Below are 18768 nucleotides of genomic sequence, written 5' to 3'. Positions count from 1 at the left end.
TATCTGTGATAATTCAGCTCATGGTCTGTGCTAGTGCGTGGCAGCTGAAGGAAGGGCATTGCAGCAGGCCTGCTTCCTTCAGAGAACAAAATCTTTTTTCCTGTGCAAGGAAGGGTCTTCAACACCTGAATCTTTGACGCATAGCCTCAGTGGATGTGTTCATACCTTTATGTATGAATGTTACAATATGGGCAGGCTTCACTTTCATGCATTGTGCAACCCCTCAGCTAAGAGGATTTTACTGCCTTCTCTTTGGTGTTTCTTCCCTGATGTGGTGATGCAGCCTCCTGGGCTCTTACTGAATTAGGCTTCAGCAAGAAACTTGCTCCTGAGGCTAGGGGCCACTTAAAGTAACCAGAAAATATGCAAACCTACTGTTTGTGCAGATGGGTTTAAATAACAAGTATAGGAAGAGGTTTTGTATGGACTGATATAGGAAGTCTGCATGACTCTGGCTTCACATAAAGAGTAAATTCTGCCCAGATGATCTCAACCTTGTTATTACAGGGTGGAGAAAAGCAAGCGGCCTGTGTGACTCTCTATTTCTCCTACCTCTCCAGGCAGGTGCTGCTCACAACCCTGCCTCCCTGTTCTGCTTTAGATCTGTTTTGAGATGGTGGGTAAACATTTCACATTGAATATCTCATTCTTTAGAAAACTCCATTTTCTCCATGGAAAATCTTCTGATTTGTTAGTGCTTTGTTTCCCTTCTTTTGTTTTTTTTTCTTTTTTTTTTTTTTCCCTGCAAAGCCATTGAATCCATTTTGTTTTCTTAACTCTAGTCTTACAAGATCTCTGAAGTTTTTAGTTCAGCCGATCACCAAAGATGCTGTGTGGCACGGAGACACCAGCATCACCAATTTGACCTTTATGCTAGTACTTACAGAAAACTGAGTGATAGCCGTATTGGCTTACTCTAATTGTCCATAACTTCCTAATGGAAATTAGTGGAAACTTGGGGTTTTTTTGTGTAAGTCATCTCAAGTAATCAAATACTGCCTAACTGTGGAAGGATCTTGGGATCTATCCCTCAAAGTCCATAAAGGTTTGTTTGGGTTTTTTTTTGTAGCTATCATACCTCGGTTACCTGATGCTATTTAATTATATCATCTTGGTGCGGATGGAACGGTGGCCATCAGTCCAGGAATGGATTGTCATCTCCTACATTGTGACATTGGCTTTAGAGAAAGTAAGAGAGGTAAGGTCTGATCATACCAACATCTCAGTCCTTAAAATGGTGCTTGCTCTTAGAGGTGATAATGGCATCGACTTGTGCAGAGGGTTGAGAAGCCATACATTAGAGAAAAGATTCTCATATCCATGGAGTCCCAAAATGCCCATCACTGGAGTGAATTTCATTTATAACCCACTCCGTACATTAAAACCTCTTATTGGGCAAAAATGCCCTGAGGTCAGTAGTCAAAATGAATGCTGTCATTCTCTTGTGTGTATTTCCAAGGAAAGGCATGGCCATAACCCATGAAGGAAATCTCAGTAGGTACTGTCTTTTTATTACTGATGCAGTCCTTGATGAGAGCTGCAGGCAGAGAGGTGTTTTGGGGAATTAGCCAGGAGTACTATCTGACTGATCTTGTTACTTTTGTGTGAGGAAGATAGCGTAAAAGCTTCTACTGTATTCACATGCTGTAGTGTGGTTTGCACTTGGCCTATCCTTCTCTGATTCACAATTCCCACATCTCGTACTAACTGTATTTGAAGATAAATATGGAAGACAAGTCATCAAGCCAGATCTCTTGGTTTAAATGCTATTGATTATAATCTACAACAAAAAAAGGCTTAAGAAAGCCAAAATAGAAACAAAGATGAAAAGGGGGTCCAGAGGGGGACCACAAAGATGATCAGAGAGCTGGAGCATCTCTGCTTTGAGGACAGGCTGAGAGAGTTGGGGGTTTTCAGCCTGGAGAAGAGAAGGCTCCAGGGAGACCTTATAGTGGCCTTTCAATATGTGAAGGGGGTTTATAAGAAAGACACAGAGAGACTTTTTACCAAGGCCTGTAGTGACAGAACAAGGGGCAAGCACTTTAAACTGAAAGAAGGTAGGTTTGGATTGGACATAAGGATGAAAATTTTTATGGTGAGGGTGGTGAGACCCTGGCCCAGGTTGCCCAGGGAAGCTGTGGGTGCCCCATCCCTGGAGGTGTTCAAGGCCAGGCTGGATGGGGCTTTGAGCAACCTGGTCTAGTGGGAGGTGTCCCTGCCCATGGCAGGGGGGTTGGACTAGATGATCTTTATTGGTCCCTTCCAACACAAAACATTCTATGACTCTATGAAAAGGAAATTTTGCCTGCTAGTAACTAAAAATATTGCTGCTTGGGACAAATTTTGCTGCCAGTGGAGAGGGTCTCAGACACCTATTGAACGGGACAAGATTGGTCTTTTTTCATGACTTACTTCAAAAATGTAACTTGGAGTTTTTCCTAATTATTTCTTTGGTTTGGTGTTTTGTTTGTTTGGTTGTTTTTTTTCAGATTCTGATGTCAGAGCCTGGCAAGCTGAGCCAAAAAGTGAAAGTTTGGCTCCAGGAATACTGGAATATTACTGACCTGGTGGCTATTTCAGTATTTATAATAGGAGCAATTCTTCGCCTACAGAACCAGCCTTACATGGGTTATGGAAGAGTGATTTACTGCGTAGATATCATTTTCTGGTACATTAGAGTACTAGATATCTTTGGTGTGAACAAATATCTGGGACCTTACGTCATGATGATTGGAAAGATGGTTAGTGCCTAAATTTCTGTAAATGATGTATTTCAGAACTTCATGGGAAACTAAGTTTAGTTCAGATTTTAAAGAGGTATTCCATCTGACTAGGACTCTGAATAAAGGCTGTGAAAAAGTTGCATTGTGAATTATACACACACACACGAAATACAATACTCTTGCTAATTACTGCTTGATTCTAGAGGGAATCTTCATTCTTGTCGTCATCGTGGGGTTTTTTGTTTGTTTTTTTTTTTTTAACCAGCCTGTGGAAACTGATTCACTTTGCCGGCCTTCTACCTCCCAAAGGCATAGCAATAACAAATTGTCAATATACTGTGGTCATCCACAAAACCATCAGTTGTGGACGGGAGATGATACAGTAATGATCATATCATCTCTTTGCAATCACAGAAGAGGCCTATGCTGAAAGCACAGCATAGTACACTTGATGCAAAAGAGAATAGGGATAACAAAGATTTTAGCTTTTTTAAGTCTTTTTAAATATAAATCTAGTATTCATTTAAATGGCTGGTTTTACTGCATTTTTATATCTGCTTAATTCCTGAGCACTAGTTCAAGTCAAAGAATAATATCAAGAAAATTATCCAGGGGAATGTGTTTGTTCTCTTGGTACTTTGTTGACTTTAATGCGTCCTGGCCAACAGACATGCTGGTGCTACTGTACTACTGGTGATGATAAGAGCCTCTGTATGGTCTCTCCGTGCAGATGATTGACATGCTCTACTTTGTGGTCATCATGCTTGTGGTTCTGATGAGCTTTGGAGTAGCCCGCCAAGCTATTCTGCACCCAGATGAGGAGCCTTCTTGGAGACTAGCTCGCAACATCTTCTATATGCCCTACTGGATGATCTATGGAGAGGTGTTCGCAGACCAGATAGACCGTAAGAGTAGAATTCATAGTAAGAGTCTGTTTCCTGTTTCTGAGGCAGATGATCAGTTCCAAATTAATGGTTGTTTTTAATTTGGAAGTAGTGTTTTGTCTTTATGATTATATGTTTTCTTGTGACAAACTCCAGAGACTGAACAATTTTCTGTTCCCCACCTGCATGTCCTGTCTCTCGGTTTATATTCAAATTCAGTTAACACTGTGAGTGATGTAGTCTGCAATACTCTCCTATCCAAGAGTATAACAGTATTAAGTGTTCTGTTTACTTGTAGGGATCAACAGAGATCATTATGAAACGTTCTTTTTAACTGATGTTTTACTAATAGTTACAACAGAAGCAGAAAAAAAAAATACCTTGCATAGGAGGTGACAATACCTATATCCTTTCATCTCTGACTCACAGCACTGGCAGTGAGCTCATACGTTTTTACTCCCATTTATACATCTGTCTACTTTCCAGAAATGTTTCAATTTCATGAATCACTCATGTTCTTTTCTACACCTGTGGAAAAACAAAACTAAAAAAGAAAACTCTGCTTGATTAGCTTTAGGTGTGGAAATAGCCTTTCTTATATAAAAGCTGCACAGTTTAAAAAAAATAACCGTCATTATTTTAGAGGAGATGTTACTGCTAGTTTTGTGTTAATATTTGAAATTTGTACAGAAGGTCAAACATGCAGCTGGCCTCCTCTAGTGTGTATCGCATAGTTTGCACTTTATCTAAAATAATACAAGCTGCTGTTTCAGCATTGTGCATGTGTGATTCCAGCCATCTGCATTGAGAAGTAGTAAAGTGGAAGGCTGAAGAAACAGTGAGGTCTAAGTTCAGTCAAAAACCATGAAGATCAATCATCACAAGAAAACTTCATACCAAATGTCATTAAAGTGTACTTTAATTGCTTAGAAAGGAATAAAATGTCATTACTCTGTTTCTGAACAGTGTACACTGTTGCAAAGATGATATAATCTTCATTTTCCTTATGTGCTTGTCTTATTAATGTAACTTCTGGTACAGCAAAATACTCTTGACAAATAGAAGGTCAAGACATCTATCGTCTGATATTGCAGATTCAGTGCACATGTGAGCCAGGATAAGCTCAGGATCTCTCAAGTGGGTTAATTCTCCCATGGGACTATAACAGGGTATGCCTTACCTTTGTGGCTCATAATGTGCATTGAAATCCCACTTCACTTTGAACAAAGACGTTGGCCAGTGTAGACAGTTTGATTTCTTTATAAATCAAAACTCACACCTTACCAAGAATACTGATCTCTCTAGTGTAATGGTGTGCCAGGCTTCTCTCATGCTTCCAGTCGTTTCTCAGTTATATACTCAGCATCCTTTGAATTGGAAAACTTTCTTCAGCAGCACGAAAGATTTTGGGGAAAAAAAGTTTGGGTTTTCCAGTTACACAAGTTCAAGTCCAGTTACTTGCTCCACTAACGTTCCTAGGGCAGAAGCTTTGCTGTGCCACTAGCTTAAACATAAGCTAACTTGGAAATGTGTGGGTTTGTTGTTTTTTTTAATATTGAAATAGAAGTGGCTACACAAGAAGTTCTGGTATAACTAGACTGCATTGCAATTCTTCTGTAAATGTCTTATGTGTAGAAGTCTATGGACTGACTTCTGAAGATTTTCTTGCTTTCAGTAAGAAATTTTCACTCTGATCTTTCCGTGGTTCTCTGTAAACACAGCACAAAAGCAACCTCAGAAGTCATTGTTGGGGAGTGGTTGCTATGGGCAATCTAACCTGACTCTGTGTCAAGTGCTTATGGGTAGTTTTGCCAAGGCCTATAAGTGTAAACAGTTTATGGAAAAAGTATTACATCAAATTTTCCATCTAAAAAAAGGTAGTTAGACTTTTATAAATAGCTTCACTGAGGATAGGGTGTCACCTAAAGATGAAGATCACGAGTCACAGAATTGCTGAGGTTGGAAGGCACCTTTGGAGATCAACTAGTTAAACTTCCCTGCTCGGAACAGGGTAAATTAGAGCAGGTTGCACAGGGACTGTCCAGTCAGGTTTTTAATATCTTGAAGGATGAAGACTGTGCAACGTCTCTGGACAACCTGGTTTAAATGGAATTTGTCATATTTCTGTGTTTCTCCACTGCCTCTTGTCCTTTCATTGGATACCACTGAGGAGAGTCTGGCTCTGTCTTTACTCCTGACACCATTGGGTGTTTATAACCTTGGTAAGATCTCCCTTGACCCTCCCTACAGGCTAAATTATCCCAGCTTTCTCAGCCTTGCCCTCATTGTCAGGTGCTCCAATCACCTTAATAATCTTTGTGACCCTATACTGGAGTCTTTCCAGTATGTCCGTGTCTGATTTCTGTGGGGGAGCCCAGATCTAGACACACAAGTCCAGATGTGGTTTCGCCAGAGCTGAGTAGAGGTGAATAATTACCTCCCTTAACTTTTCCTAACACAATCCAGGATACTCTTGTCTGGTTCACTCCATTTAGAAGATGTCCATGAGCAAGAAGTTTGTGGCATTTAGTACTCAGCAGCAAAAAATTCTTTAACACCAGAGAAGCCTGGCTGAATTTCTTTGATTTTTCTTACAGTCACCATTTAGGGGTTGGCAAGCAAGTGTCCATACTGGTAGTCAAAATGGGCTCTAATGAAACTGTACGCTGCAGTAACAGCAGTATTCTGACTATTAATGGAAATATAGCTATTCAATAGAAACAGCTGGCAGACTTAAAGCCAGGATGGTTCTTAACAAAACAAAAAGATAAAATAAAAGGAAATGTTTCCATAATAGCTAAAAGAATGATTTTGTGTGATAACTTTGAGTTGTTTTGTGTTCGTGGTGACCACCAGTTTTGTTTACTTGCCTGAAATATTGTGTATATTTAAGTGATCATCTGCCAGAAGCATTTGCTGATTTATTATTAATATCATTAATTAATTCACCGCCATATGTAACATTTGGGGAAAATAATATGAAAAGGAAATTGCAGAATGCAATGCATTTTTCACAAGTATATTGTTTCTAAGCATATATCTCTACTGTTCTGACATTTGAGTTGCTTATCGTTTCTTGGTGGTAAAACTGTGTTTTCAATCATCTTTTTTTGTTTCTCTTCCTATATTATTCTGTTGGTTTTGTTCTTTCTCCCCCTGCCTCCTTTTCTATTTCATTTCTTCGGAATGCTGTTCAGTCTATGCCATGGAAATTAATCGTAAGTCTCTGTGGAGGGCTGATTATCTCATTTATTTGACTATGTTCATTAATCTTTTTCTTCACTAGATACTGGCATTTTAATTATAGGGCTCATCCAATATTCAGGTGTGAATCTTGTTTTTCTACTGTAATAGTTTCATTTGAAAAGAAGCAGAGGAAAATTATTTTATTTGAATACAGACTACACATCAGAACTTTTAATTGAGCTTACGTAGTTGCTATGACTTGTTTCCAGTACATTGACAGTAAAATAATCCTTTTTTTAAATTACGATGCATGAATGTCATGGTATAACTAATTCCCTTTGATTACCTAGATACAATGTTAGTATTTCTTTGGCGATACTTCCCTTGGTCCATGTGAATGATACTATGATTCGCCTGACTTTCCTGTTACACTTACGATAAACAGGAAAAATGCAGGTCTGATATTTGAAAAGCAAGTAAAATATGTTTTATTAATCATAGTCGAAATATCTCTTTCAGTCCACAGTAAATAAGATTAGTCTGTTTTCATATAATTTGAAGTATTTTTCAGGTGAGGTTGAAGCATTGGATTTTTTGCAAAATGCTTAAAAAACTGGTTTGTCTGTTCACATAAACTAAATCTTTAATGAACTCATTGTCAGACTTAGCATTCACTAGGATTTCAGATAAGAGCCTGTGGTTTATGAACACCTTACCTGCTACTAAATTGTTCAAAAATTAGCCTCATATTTGAAATCAGATAGCTGGCACTGCACTTAAAGACAGAACTAACTTGCTGCATTTACCCACTGCCAAGAGAGCTCTTGCCCCAAGACAACCTGCGTATTCTTAGGATTACTTCAGGCAATTATTTTATATCAGTTTCATCAATACTCTCAATTTTTGTCTCGTTCTCACCACTCTATTTTGCTGCTACTAAATCATTTTCATTTTATAATTTTATCTCTTTGGTTTAAAATTTTATCTAAAATTTAGAATTATTGCAAAAACCAAGGGAAACAGAAATTGGCCCAAAATTGGTGGCAGGGCCACCTGGTGGTAACATTAACCGCCCCAGACAGGACAAATAGTAGTCCAGGGTCCATCTAGGGAGTCCAGTCAGGGCAAAAGGAGAAGACAGAAGAAGGGTCCTTCCAGGAGACAAACAGAGGTCCCAGGTCCCTCCGGGAGGGAGGGCTGAGACTGGCACGCCGGCCTGCCGTAGCTCAGGCAGGGACAGGTATGTGGCAGGGTGGGGGTAGATCCCAGGTGAAGCTGTTCAGGATCATTAAGGCCTCTTTAGTGCACTCAGAGCCCCAGTAAAGGTTTAATTTATGCTCAGCAGTCTGGGACCCCTAAGTAAATCTTTTTGTATCTTTGGCAAGGTATGCCCACGAGTTTGGTTGGAGAATTTTTTTTTTAATTCCATTATTAATGTGTACGTAGGGACGTTAAGATCTTCTCCTGAAAACAAAATCTGTATGAATTTGAAGAGAAAGCCACACTGTACAATAAACTTGGAGCTGCCTCTCTGTTCACTATTATGGGAAATTATTTTTGTATGCTGTAGTTAGAAGGAGAATTTGAAGTAGAAATTATACATACTTGCCACTGGAAATAAACTGAAATTTGTTTAGCTTGGCAAATTTTATGCATGCGTCATCATTAAATAATGTGAATAGTGTTTTTAAGTATCAGGCAATTCGTGATAAATACCTTTCCTTTTTTTTCTTCAGCTCCTTGTGGGGACAATCTTTATGATGATGATGGTAAACGCCTCCCTCCATGTATACCAGGGGCCTGGCTCACTCCTGCTATTATGGCCTGTTACCTCTTGGTAGCAAATATCCTGTTGGTAAACCTGCTGATTGCTGTGTTCAAGTACGTAAACGATCATGCACTATCTTTACTTTCTTATTGCCAAGATAAAGTTTCTGTGAGAGCCCGTCAACTGATTTTGCAAGGGTTTGCATACACAGTTGGAATCTATGAACATGACTGGCAAATCCTTGGACTAGTGTATACGCTGGGAAAGAGTAGAGGAAAGGTTGCTTTGAATTTGCCAGCAATTGCAGTAATGCATATGAGGGAATCTGGCTACTCCCAATTACCATTTGGTGGATAGTGGCAGGCCTCAAGATTGCTCTGGAAAGATGAAAAACAGAGTCCCTGAAACCTGCTACATACATAATGGAAGTCCGTGTAACCACTAGCAAACCTGAACATCAAAAATGGGAGGCATTTCCACTGTCACTACATCATATGGCTTTTTTTTCTTCTTGTTTTGCTTTTCATTTAGGAAAAAAAAAATAAATTAGGGCCTTGCAGTATTCTTACATGACTCAGAAAAGGAGTCTATATTGACATGAACCAAAAGAAAGGATGGCTGCGTTGCCAAGATCTGTGGCCAGTCCAAGCAGTGTGCACTGAGCACATTCTTAATGTAACAAATTGATCATGTTTACACTAAGATAAATATCTGCTTCTTGTTCTTTCTACCTACAGTTAAGTTGCATGCTTTTCCTGGTGCGACCTAGTGATTAATAAATAAATTAAATAAATAAATAAGGAATTGAAATATCTGCTTGCTAGTAAGACTTTCTGAACTTACCACCTGAGGAAAGCAGGTGATCCATTTTTGAGCCCATGAGCAAGTAGTGTTGGAGGGCTTGTTGGCACAGGGAGCTGGTGTCACAACCACAGAAATAGTTCCTGCTGTGCCCAGAAATCTACAGCTCACAAAGCCTGTCTTTCATTTGATGTATGTAGCTTAAAAGGTCATGAATTTTCAAGTGCTCCAGTGCCAGTCACATCACTAGGGGGAAGGGGAAGAATCTTACAATGGTAGCTATTATTGGCTGAAGGACCAAGGAATCAGCAGTCTGGGAAGTAGGTCATGCTGTTAACCCCTGCCATCCCAGCGTGGTTGCAAGGGGTGAGATGTAGCTGGGGAATTCCTGCTGTGCAGGAGACACAGAATAAAGGCAGATCGTAACTTATCATTGGTAAATAATCTCATGTATGCTTAGCCAAAAGAAACAAAAAGTTATATGTACTCAAGAATTCTGTGTTTTCGAAGAGATTTTTTAACTGGTTTTGTGAATGTGGATATTCTAAAGTACAGAAAGTTAGAAAAGAAGTGGACAGAAAGTATAAAAAAGGAAGTGCCAATATCATCATCATCATAGAAGTGGAGTGAGCTGTTTGAGCATACTTTAAAATAGCTTGAAAAACTTTATCTAAGATGGCACATCAAGTCTGCTTTCTCTTAGTTGGTATTTCATAACCTTGACCATTCTTACCTCTGGATTGAATACTATCACTTATACTCCCTTATATCCACTGAATTACAAAATAAAACATCTTTATAACACACCTTACTTTGGTGTAGAAATGACGAGGCCGTGGCTTCCAAGAACAAATTACTTTACAGGAATACGCACCATGTTTTCAAGTGAAGTTTGAGTGAATCAAGTTTGGATTTAGGACATTTTGTGAAAACTTGAAAAGTGCTCTATGTAGGTCAAGCTGATTAGCATACTAAAGGCAAACTATGTGAAGCTTCTGCGTTTAGCATACAAAATACCTTTCTTGGATTTAATACTTTGTGTAATATCAAATACTGGCATGTGTTAAAAGAAATACTTTGTAACCAAGCTCCAAAATACCAATTACATGATTCATGAATTGTGCAAGTTTCTTTTCACTAACACCTAAAGGACTTTATATAGTAGGAGCAAATAGTCTAAGAGGAAGCCTGTTCTGGGTGGTGTATAAGGGATGCAGAGCGCCTTCTGCTTTGCCGCCCTCAAAAGGAGTAGTGAAATCATGAGTTCAGGGTAATGATCAGTTCAGCAAGTTCAGCAGCATCTACAAAGCTGAACCAGGCAAGTCATGTGGCCACATGTTATTTTGCTGCTACTTTCATCAGCATAGTACTTGCTCAATAAGTAAACTTAGGGGCCTAATAGAAACTGTACCTATGTTCCCTTTCAGCAATACCTTCTTTGAGGTAAAATCAATATCCAACCAAGTCTGGAAGTTCCAGCGGTACCAGCTGATCATGACATTCCATGACAGACCTGTCCTCCCACCGCCAATGATAATCTTCAGCCACATCTACATAATCATCAAGCGAATCTGCTGTCGCTGCAAGAAGGGTGAAGGAGACCAGGATGAGCGTGACAGGGGACTGAGTATGCAAGAAATCTTCTCTAAATTGAGCTCTTTGCACCATGTTAGCAGAAAGCAGCAGCTTTTATGATGCTGAACCATTTTGTTCATGTTGATGATCAAGTGTATTTGCAGAAGACAGTATGGGACAAAATTTATATCAAGTTAACAGCTCCTGAGCTCCTTGGGCTCCTGAGAATATGCAATGCTGTGCTGCTAATGAAGACTTAATTTAACTTGCTTTCTTAAAGCAGCGGGATGGCATCTACTTAATCCAGTTTTACCAAGTTCTAGTGAAGTCCATATGTTGGGAAGAGCAAATAAGAAATTGAGAAGAAGGGATCACAGTTTCAAATGTCATCTCTAGTGTCAGCTTGTGATTGTGAGCAATTTGTGTGCAAGAGTATCCTCACTTTCATTTCTCCATGTTAGAGATTTATCTTATTTCACAGCGTAACTGTGAGGGTTCTTCTAACATACTCTGTAATTGTTGATTATTATTTTCATTATATTCCTTGTTGAAATAATCAGATGCTCACAATTATCCCTGTATTTCTACATTTCACAGGAAACATGTTTTGTAAGTAATTCTATTTTTGCACAATATGTTTCTGAGTGAAAAAAGGAAAAGCAGGGAAAAAGTAAATGTAACACTCCCTCCAAATACAAAGGGACAAATTCAAATAAAGGATGAAATGTTCCCAAGACCTTATATTTCCCTTGTATTTTCCTTAGATGGTTATAAATTTTTGAAGCTCTTATCCAAAGAATGTCTGGGAAACAATCTGTTACAGTAAATTATCTGTTGCCTATAACTGGCATCCTTTTAAGAACAGCATTTGAATGAAGGAGCAGTCAAGCTGACAGAGACTGCCCTAATCTTTATCCTGTAAAATCTACTCAGTTTGTTCAATGCATAGCACTGCTGTTAAAAAGTACAAAGGTCATTGAGAAAATATAGTCCCCAGCGATGGTCATAAAAGCAGACGGTGGTCATAATGCATTACATTGCCTTCTGGGCTGTGGCCATCTTTGGCTAAGTGCTCATTCCCTGTTTACACAATCATCCGTTCATTTAGTGCTGGAGTAGAATCTGCAGTATTCGTATGTCCAAAGTAATCTGCTAAACTGGGTTTAAATTGACTGCCAGAATTTCAGAAAAAGGAAACTCTTATTTTGTTCTTCTGTTTTGCACAGAGTTATTTCTGAATGATGAAGAGCTAAAAAAACTTTATGAGTTTGAAGAGCAGTGTGTAGAAGAATACTTCCAGGAAAAAGAGGATGAGCAGCAATCATCTAATGATGAACGCATCAGAGTTACCTCTGAAAGGTACCTATTATAAGAAAAAAACCATGTCACTTACCTGGAACAATATTTGCTTTATTGTGTCTTCATTATAACCAAAGTTGAGTTGAAGTACAAAAGATTTAGACCTTGCAGAAAGCCACGACCAGTTCAGAAGCTGATCTGAATCCTGAGTAAATACCTGTGCAGGTGCATCTCTCACGAGCAGGCTTTTTGGTGTTCCTACTGGTATGTCACTAAGGCTGCTAGTCTGGGTAGCTTTGGTGCAAGAACTTTTTAGTTCATGGTGAATGTTTTCCCTCTCACCCATATGAAGATCATTAATACGGTTTTTATCCCTTTGAGCAAATTACTACTTGTTGAGCTTCCAACAGCTCATCCAACCATGAGAAATATGTTGGAGCTTGATGACAAAAGCACTGAGGGTTCTTCCCTTGGACCTGTGGTTTGCACTAAGGTCCAGCACTCACAACTGCTGAATTTTAATCTCTCTTGGAAATTTTGAACAAGGCGTTCAGCTTTTCAGTATGAACTTCCCTATTTAAAAGACAGGGAATATTCACCTGTAAATCATTAAGCTATTCTGAGGACAAGGTAATGTTTGCATATCGCTGTCTAAGCACAGTGATAATGGCAGCAGCACTTTTTTACCAGGTCACTTGGCAGGACTGTTCCCAAAGGCTCTGCCTATTTTGTTAGTTCTAAGTAAAGTCAAAGTATGGAGTCTTTTGTCACTTCCTTGAAATGATGAAAAAGTCTCCCTGTAATGAAAACAATACGCCGTTTAAACATCCTTTCACCTTAATTTACCTCACGGTATTTTGATGATGAACTACTCCATACATACATACATACATATATATGTGTGTGTGTGTATATTCTTTTTAACATTCTTTATGAAGTAGCTCTGTGAGCCATACAATTCTTTAACAGATAAACATCTTTCTCTTGAAGGGAAGCCCTGAACATCTTGTGTTACTATATCTGAAGTTTGAGAATACAGCAGTAAATGAAATCTGCTACATGTATTCGAGTTGTTTCTGTCGCATTATTTATCCATGGCAATTTGTCAAAATCCTAGGTATTGTGGCAGAGAATAAAGCAGGGTGGGTAAGCCTCACTGATTCACTATGGTCTATGGCCACAAAGCAGATTTGCTTATTTCTCATGGCTTCTTGCTCCAGTGCTTTGTCATCTTTTGTGTGTGCGAGCAAAAGAATGCTAATTTAATTTCCACAGTTCATTTACTAGTGTATGATCTCTAAGTCACATTCTAATGCATTACTTCTATATGCATTCTTCTGGTACCATCACTTCCATTATGATCTAAATGATAAAAGAAAATGGGAAAAAGTATTATTTTAATTGAACTAGATCATAATTCCACTCCCTTCAGCTGATGCCTAATTGAAAGGTATCTCAGGAGCTAAAGTAATCCCATACGCACCAGCATATGTTCTCTTTCATACAGCTACAAAACCTGTTTTACAACATGCCTTGATGCTGTTTTAATTCATCCTGTGCGCATGTCATTAGAAAGTATTTTTCGTATAATTAATTGATGCTTCACAGTGAACGAGGACAACTGAATGTGAAGTGGGTGGCACAGTCAGAAATGTTAATAGTAGGCTGTCCCAAAGGGCTGCAAATCTTGTACTCTCCTGGCATGTAAATAAGAGCCAAGTTCAAACAGCCCTCTCATATGGTGTATGGAAGGCATAGAGAACAAGAAAATGCGTGTGCTTTTGATGCTACTCATAAGAGAAAAAGAATGATACGTAGCACAAAATTCTGCCTTACGAAGAAATCAGTAGCTGGGTGCCTATAATGGGTTACTGCACAATTCCACAGCTTCTGTTCTATGCTTCCTCTTTTATACCCAACAGAGTTGAAAATATGTCTATGAGGCTAGAAGAGGTGAATGAAAGAGAACATTTTATGAAAGCTTCTCTTCAAACAGTTGACCTTCGACTCTCTCAGTTGGAAGAACTATCTGGTCGGATGGTGAATGCTCTTGAGAAGCTGGCAGGTATTGACAAATCTGAGCTGACATACACACGTTCACGGGCTTCGTCTGAGTGTGATGCTGCATATCTCCTAAGACAAAGCAGTGTTAACAGCTCTGATGGCTACAGCATGTACAGATACCACGTCGGTGGTGATGAGTTAACATTTGATGACAGTACAACTCCTATGTCACCAGCCATGGGATTGCGTAAAAAAGCCCGTTCTATTGGTACCAAAGAAGATGGAGCAGACCCAAGAATGCTGGTTCCTGAACACCACACCAGTCTCCACTGTACCTCTAGTGCTAATGCTGTCACCACATCAGATTACAGTAAATCTACATTAGAAATTGCACAGAATGTTTCCAGGGCCTATTCTGGTTCAGGTGGTTTGGGGGATGAAAAGCAGGGGATTTTCAAGAGTGATGGAATGGTTCCTCGAAGTATAAACCAGATGGATGCTGTTATGAACAAACAGTCAGTACCAAGATCAGATTTTCAGAACACTCAGTTAAAAGTAGAACGTACCAAGTTAGAAGCAACCATCTCTTATCCCTTGGACAAATCTAAAGCAATGCGCTATTTTCCTCCTGAAACATTCAGTGCTTGTCAAACCACTATGACAAAGTCAAGGAGCTTTATATTTGCTCAGGGTGGGAAGCTGGTTGGAGGAGTTAACAACTGGACCACAGAGTATAGTACCATTATGGATCAGGTGTGCCCTTCTACAATCGAACAATGGGCCACAGAGTGGAAATATGAAGTTGAGCAGCAACTTTCTCAAGAACGTCCTCCAGAATACCCTGGTTTTGTCTCTGAGGCAGAAAGGCAAGCAGAGCAGAAACAGTTACAGATGGACACAGATGACAGTGATGTTGGTGAAGCAGGTATGAGTGCCTCTTACACCTCTACGCCTGCCACTGTCAAGGCTAAGAAAGAGAATTTACTATCTGTAAAGCCAGAAAGGACTTCTGGGTTCCCGTCAGTACGGTCGAAGAGTTTGCACAGCCATTCTCGGAAAGCCAAGTCTGTAAAGGACAAGTTAAATAGACCAGGACATGCCAGCAGCGTAACTAATTTGGTGGTAGCATTTGGCAGTGCAACAGAAGAACAGAAAGCTAGGCAAGAAAATGCATCTGCAGAAACTGAATGTTAAAGTGGCTTATGACCCCTGTTTTATCAACAGTCAAGAAGGCAGCATGACTAATTGAACAATTGTAGGTAATGATGAGATAGATACCAGAAGTCTAAGGGCAATGAAGAGAGACTTTGGAGCCCCGGGATGGCTGGTTAAGGGATCAGGAGCACAAGTAGTCTTCTCCTCTGTCCCACCAGTTGCAGGGATTGATGAGGGGATAAACAGGAAGAGTCAGCAGTCTCTGGCTCAGAGACTGGTGCAGCCGGCAGAACTTAGGTTACTTTGATCATGGATTGATATACAAGACACCAGGCATGCTGGCAACAAGTGGGGAAAGCCTAACCCAAAGGGGAAGAAGGATTCTGGGACAGGAGTTAGCAGGACTCATTGATAGGGCTTTAAACTAGGTTTGAAGTGGGGACAGGGATGTAACCAGAGTGACTAAAGTGGTGCCTGGGAGCAGCGTGCCAGTGCTGGTGGGTAAAAGCGCTAGCAAGGTCTTGCAGCCTGTTGTCGCAGTGGAGGTGGGAGATGATGACCCATGTGCTAGCAAAGACATGAGGAGTAGTGATAGGTTGGCAACTGCAGAAATGTCTGAGCGCGGGCAGGCGGGAATAAGGGCTTGTCCCCCAAATAAAGTGACAAGGCAGTTAGCCCAGCTGAAGTGCATCTACATGGACGCACACAGCATGGCAACAAACAGGAAGAGTTGGAGGCCATTGTACAGCAGGGAGACTATGACATAGTTGCCATCACAGAAACGTGGTGGGAAGACACGCACAACTGGAGTGCAGTGATTGACAGCTACCAACTCTTCAGAAGGGATAGGCAAGGAAGGAGAGGTGGTGGGGTGGCCCTCTATGTCAGGGGCAGTTTTGAATGCCAAGAACATAACAATGTGCATGACGACGTTGTTGAATGTTTATGGATAAGAATCAAGGGGAAGGCCAATAAGCCAGACATCGTGGTGGGAGTTTGTTATAGACCCCCCCACCCAAGATGTAGAGGCCGATGAAATATTCTATAAGCAGCTGGCAGAGGTCTCACGATCGCTCGCCCTTGTTCTTGTGGGGGAATTCAACTTCCCATATGTCTGCTGGAAATATAACACAGCAGAGCGGGAACTGTCCTGGAGGTAGCTGGAGTGTGTGGAAGACAACTTCCTAATGCAGCTGGTGAGGGAGCCAACTAGGGAAGGTGCCCTACTGGACCTGCTGCTTGTTAACAGAGGTCTTGTAGGGGATGTAAAGAGTGGAGGTCGTCTTGGGCAGAGTGATCAGGAAATGACAAAATCTTTGATTCTTGGTGAAGCAAGGTGGGGAGCCAGCAGAACCGCCACCTTAGATTTCCGAAGGTCAAACTTTGGCCTGCTTAGGAGCATGGTTGAGAGTGTCCCTTAGGGGAACAGTCCTGAAGGGCAAAGGTGCCCGGGAAGGCTGGTCTTACTTCAGAAGTAGCTTAGTTCTTAAAAGCTCAGGAGAAGGCCATCCGCAAGTCCCAAAAAAACGAGCAGACAGGGAAGTAGACCAGCCTGGCTAAATAGAGAGCTTTGGCTAGATCTCAGGAAAAAAAGAAAAGTTTATGATCTTTGGAAAAAGGGGTTGGCTACTTATGAAAAATACCAAGATGTAGTGAAGCTATGCAGGGCGAAAATTAGAAGGGCCAAAGCTCAAGCAGAACTCGTCTTGGCCACCACGGTTAAAGATAACAAGCAGAGGTTCTTTCAGTATATCAATAGAAAAAGGAAGACTAGGGAAAATGTAGGCCCACTAACGAATGAGATGGGCACCTTAGTGGTGGAAGACACAGAGAAGGCAGAGCTACTGAATGCCTTCTTTGCTTCAGTCTTCACTGCTAAAGCTGTCCCTCATGAATCCCAGGCCCTGGAGGCAAGGGGGAAGATCTGGAGAGAGGAAGTTTTCCCCGGTAGAAGAAAATCAGGTTAGAGACCACTGTGCCAAACTGGACATCCATAAGTCCATGAGCCCTGACGAGATGCACCCATGAGTGCTGAGGGAGCTGGCAGATGTTATTGCTTGGCCACTCTCCATCATCTTTGAAAGGTCATGGAGAACAGGAGAGGTGCCTGAGGACCGGAGGAAGGCCAATATCACTCCAGTCTTCAAAAAGGGCAGGAAGGAGGACCCAGGGAACTACAGAACGGTTAGTCTCACCTCTGTCCCTGGGAAGGTAATGGAGCGACTTGTTCTGGATGCGATATCCAAGGACGTTAGAAGCAGGAAGTTATTGGAAGTGGTCAACATGGATTTATCAAGGGTAAATCATGCTCGACCAACCTCGTAGCCTTCTATGATGTTATAACTGATTGGCTGGATGAGGGTAGAGCAGCAGATGTCATCTACCATGACTTCAGCAAGGCTTTTGACACTGTCTCTCATAACATCCTCCTTAGGAAACTGAGGAAGTGCGGACTAGACGAGGGGACAGTGAGGTGGATTGAGAGCTGGCTGTGTGACAGGACACAGAGGGTTGTGATTAATGGAGCAGGGTCGAGTTGGAGGCCTGTAAACAGTGGTGTCCCCCAGGGGTCAATACTTGGACCAATACTGTTTAACGTATTCATCAATGTCCTGGACGAGGGGACAGAGTGTATCCTCAGCAAGTTCACTGATGATACCAAACTGGGAGGGGTGGCTGACACCCCAGAGGGCCATGCTGCCATCCAGCATGACCTAGACAGGCTGGAGAGCTGGGCAGAGAAGAACCTAATGAGGTTCAACAAGGACAAGTGTAGGGTCCTGCACCTGGGGAGGAAGAATGTCAGGCGCCAGTATAGGTTAGGGTGGACCTGCTGGAAAGCAGCTCTGAAGAAAAGGATCCAGGGGTCTTGGTAGACAGTAAACTATCCATGAGCAAACAATGTGCCCTTGTCGCCAAGAAGGCCAACGGAATTCTGGGCTGCATAGGGAAGAGTGTGGCCAGCAGGTCAAGGGAGATCATTCTCCCCCTCTACTCTGCACTGGTGAGGCCACAACTGGAATACTGCGTCCAGCTCTGGGCTCCCCAGTTCAAGAGGGACAGGGAACTGCTGGAGCGGGTCCAGCGAAGGGCAACTAAGATGACTGAGGGACTGGAGCATCTCCCTTATGAGGAAAGGCTGAGAGAGCTGGGACGCTTTTAGCCTGGAGAAGAGAAGGCTGAGAGAGCTGGGACGCTTTTAGCCTGGAGAAGAGAAGGCTGAGGGGAGACCTTATTAATGTTTACAAGTATCTAAAGGGTGGGTTTAAGGAGGATGGAGCCAGACTCTTTTCAGTGGTTCCCAGTAACAGGACGAGGGGTAACGGGCACAGGCTGGAACATAGGAAGTTCTGATCAAATATGAGAAAAAACT

The 18768-nt window shown here is 41.3% G+C and overlaps 1 protein-coding gene across 3 annotated transcripts in view; it reads left to right on the top strand.

Annotated features, from left to right (window-relative positions):
• The window catches only part of TRPM1 (transient receptor potential cation channel subfamily M member 1), a 142761-nt gene extending 124276 nt beyond the window's left edge, over positions 1-18485 (top strand). For all 3 annotated transcript variants that reach the window (XM_054214828.1, XM_054214827.1, XM_054214826.1), the window contains exons 23-29: positions 1070-1198; positions 2490-2741; positions 3454-3628; positions 8530-8674; positions 10790-10989; positions 12164-12296; positions 14159-18485. In XM_054214828.1, coding sequence (XP_054070803.1) covers positions 1070-1198; positions 2490-2741; positions 3454-3628; positions 8530-8674; positions 10790-10989; positions 12164-12296; positions 14159-15434 — 2310 coding nt within the window. In that variant the 3' untranslated portion in view covers positions 15435-18485. The remainder of the gene's footprint in view (positions 1-1069; positions 1199-2489; positions 2742-3453; positions 3629-8529; positions 8675-10789; positions 10990-12163; positions 12297-14158) is intronic.
• The last annotated feature ends 283 nt before the right edge of the window (positions 18486-18768 follow it).

This window comes from Rissa tridactyla, chromosome 9, assembly GCF_028500815.1.
Source record: "Rissa tridactyla isolate bRisTri1 chromosome 9, bRisTri1.patW.cur.20221130, whole genome shotgun sequence".
Taxonomy (NCBI): Eukaryota; Metazoa; Chordata; class Aves; order Charadriiformes; family Laridae; genus Rissa; species Rissa tridactyla.
Note: the sequence above shows the minus strand (reverse complement) of the source record. Positions and strands in the feature narration are given on the sequence as shown.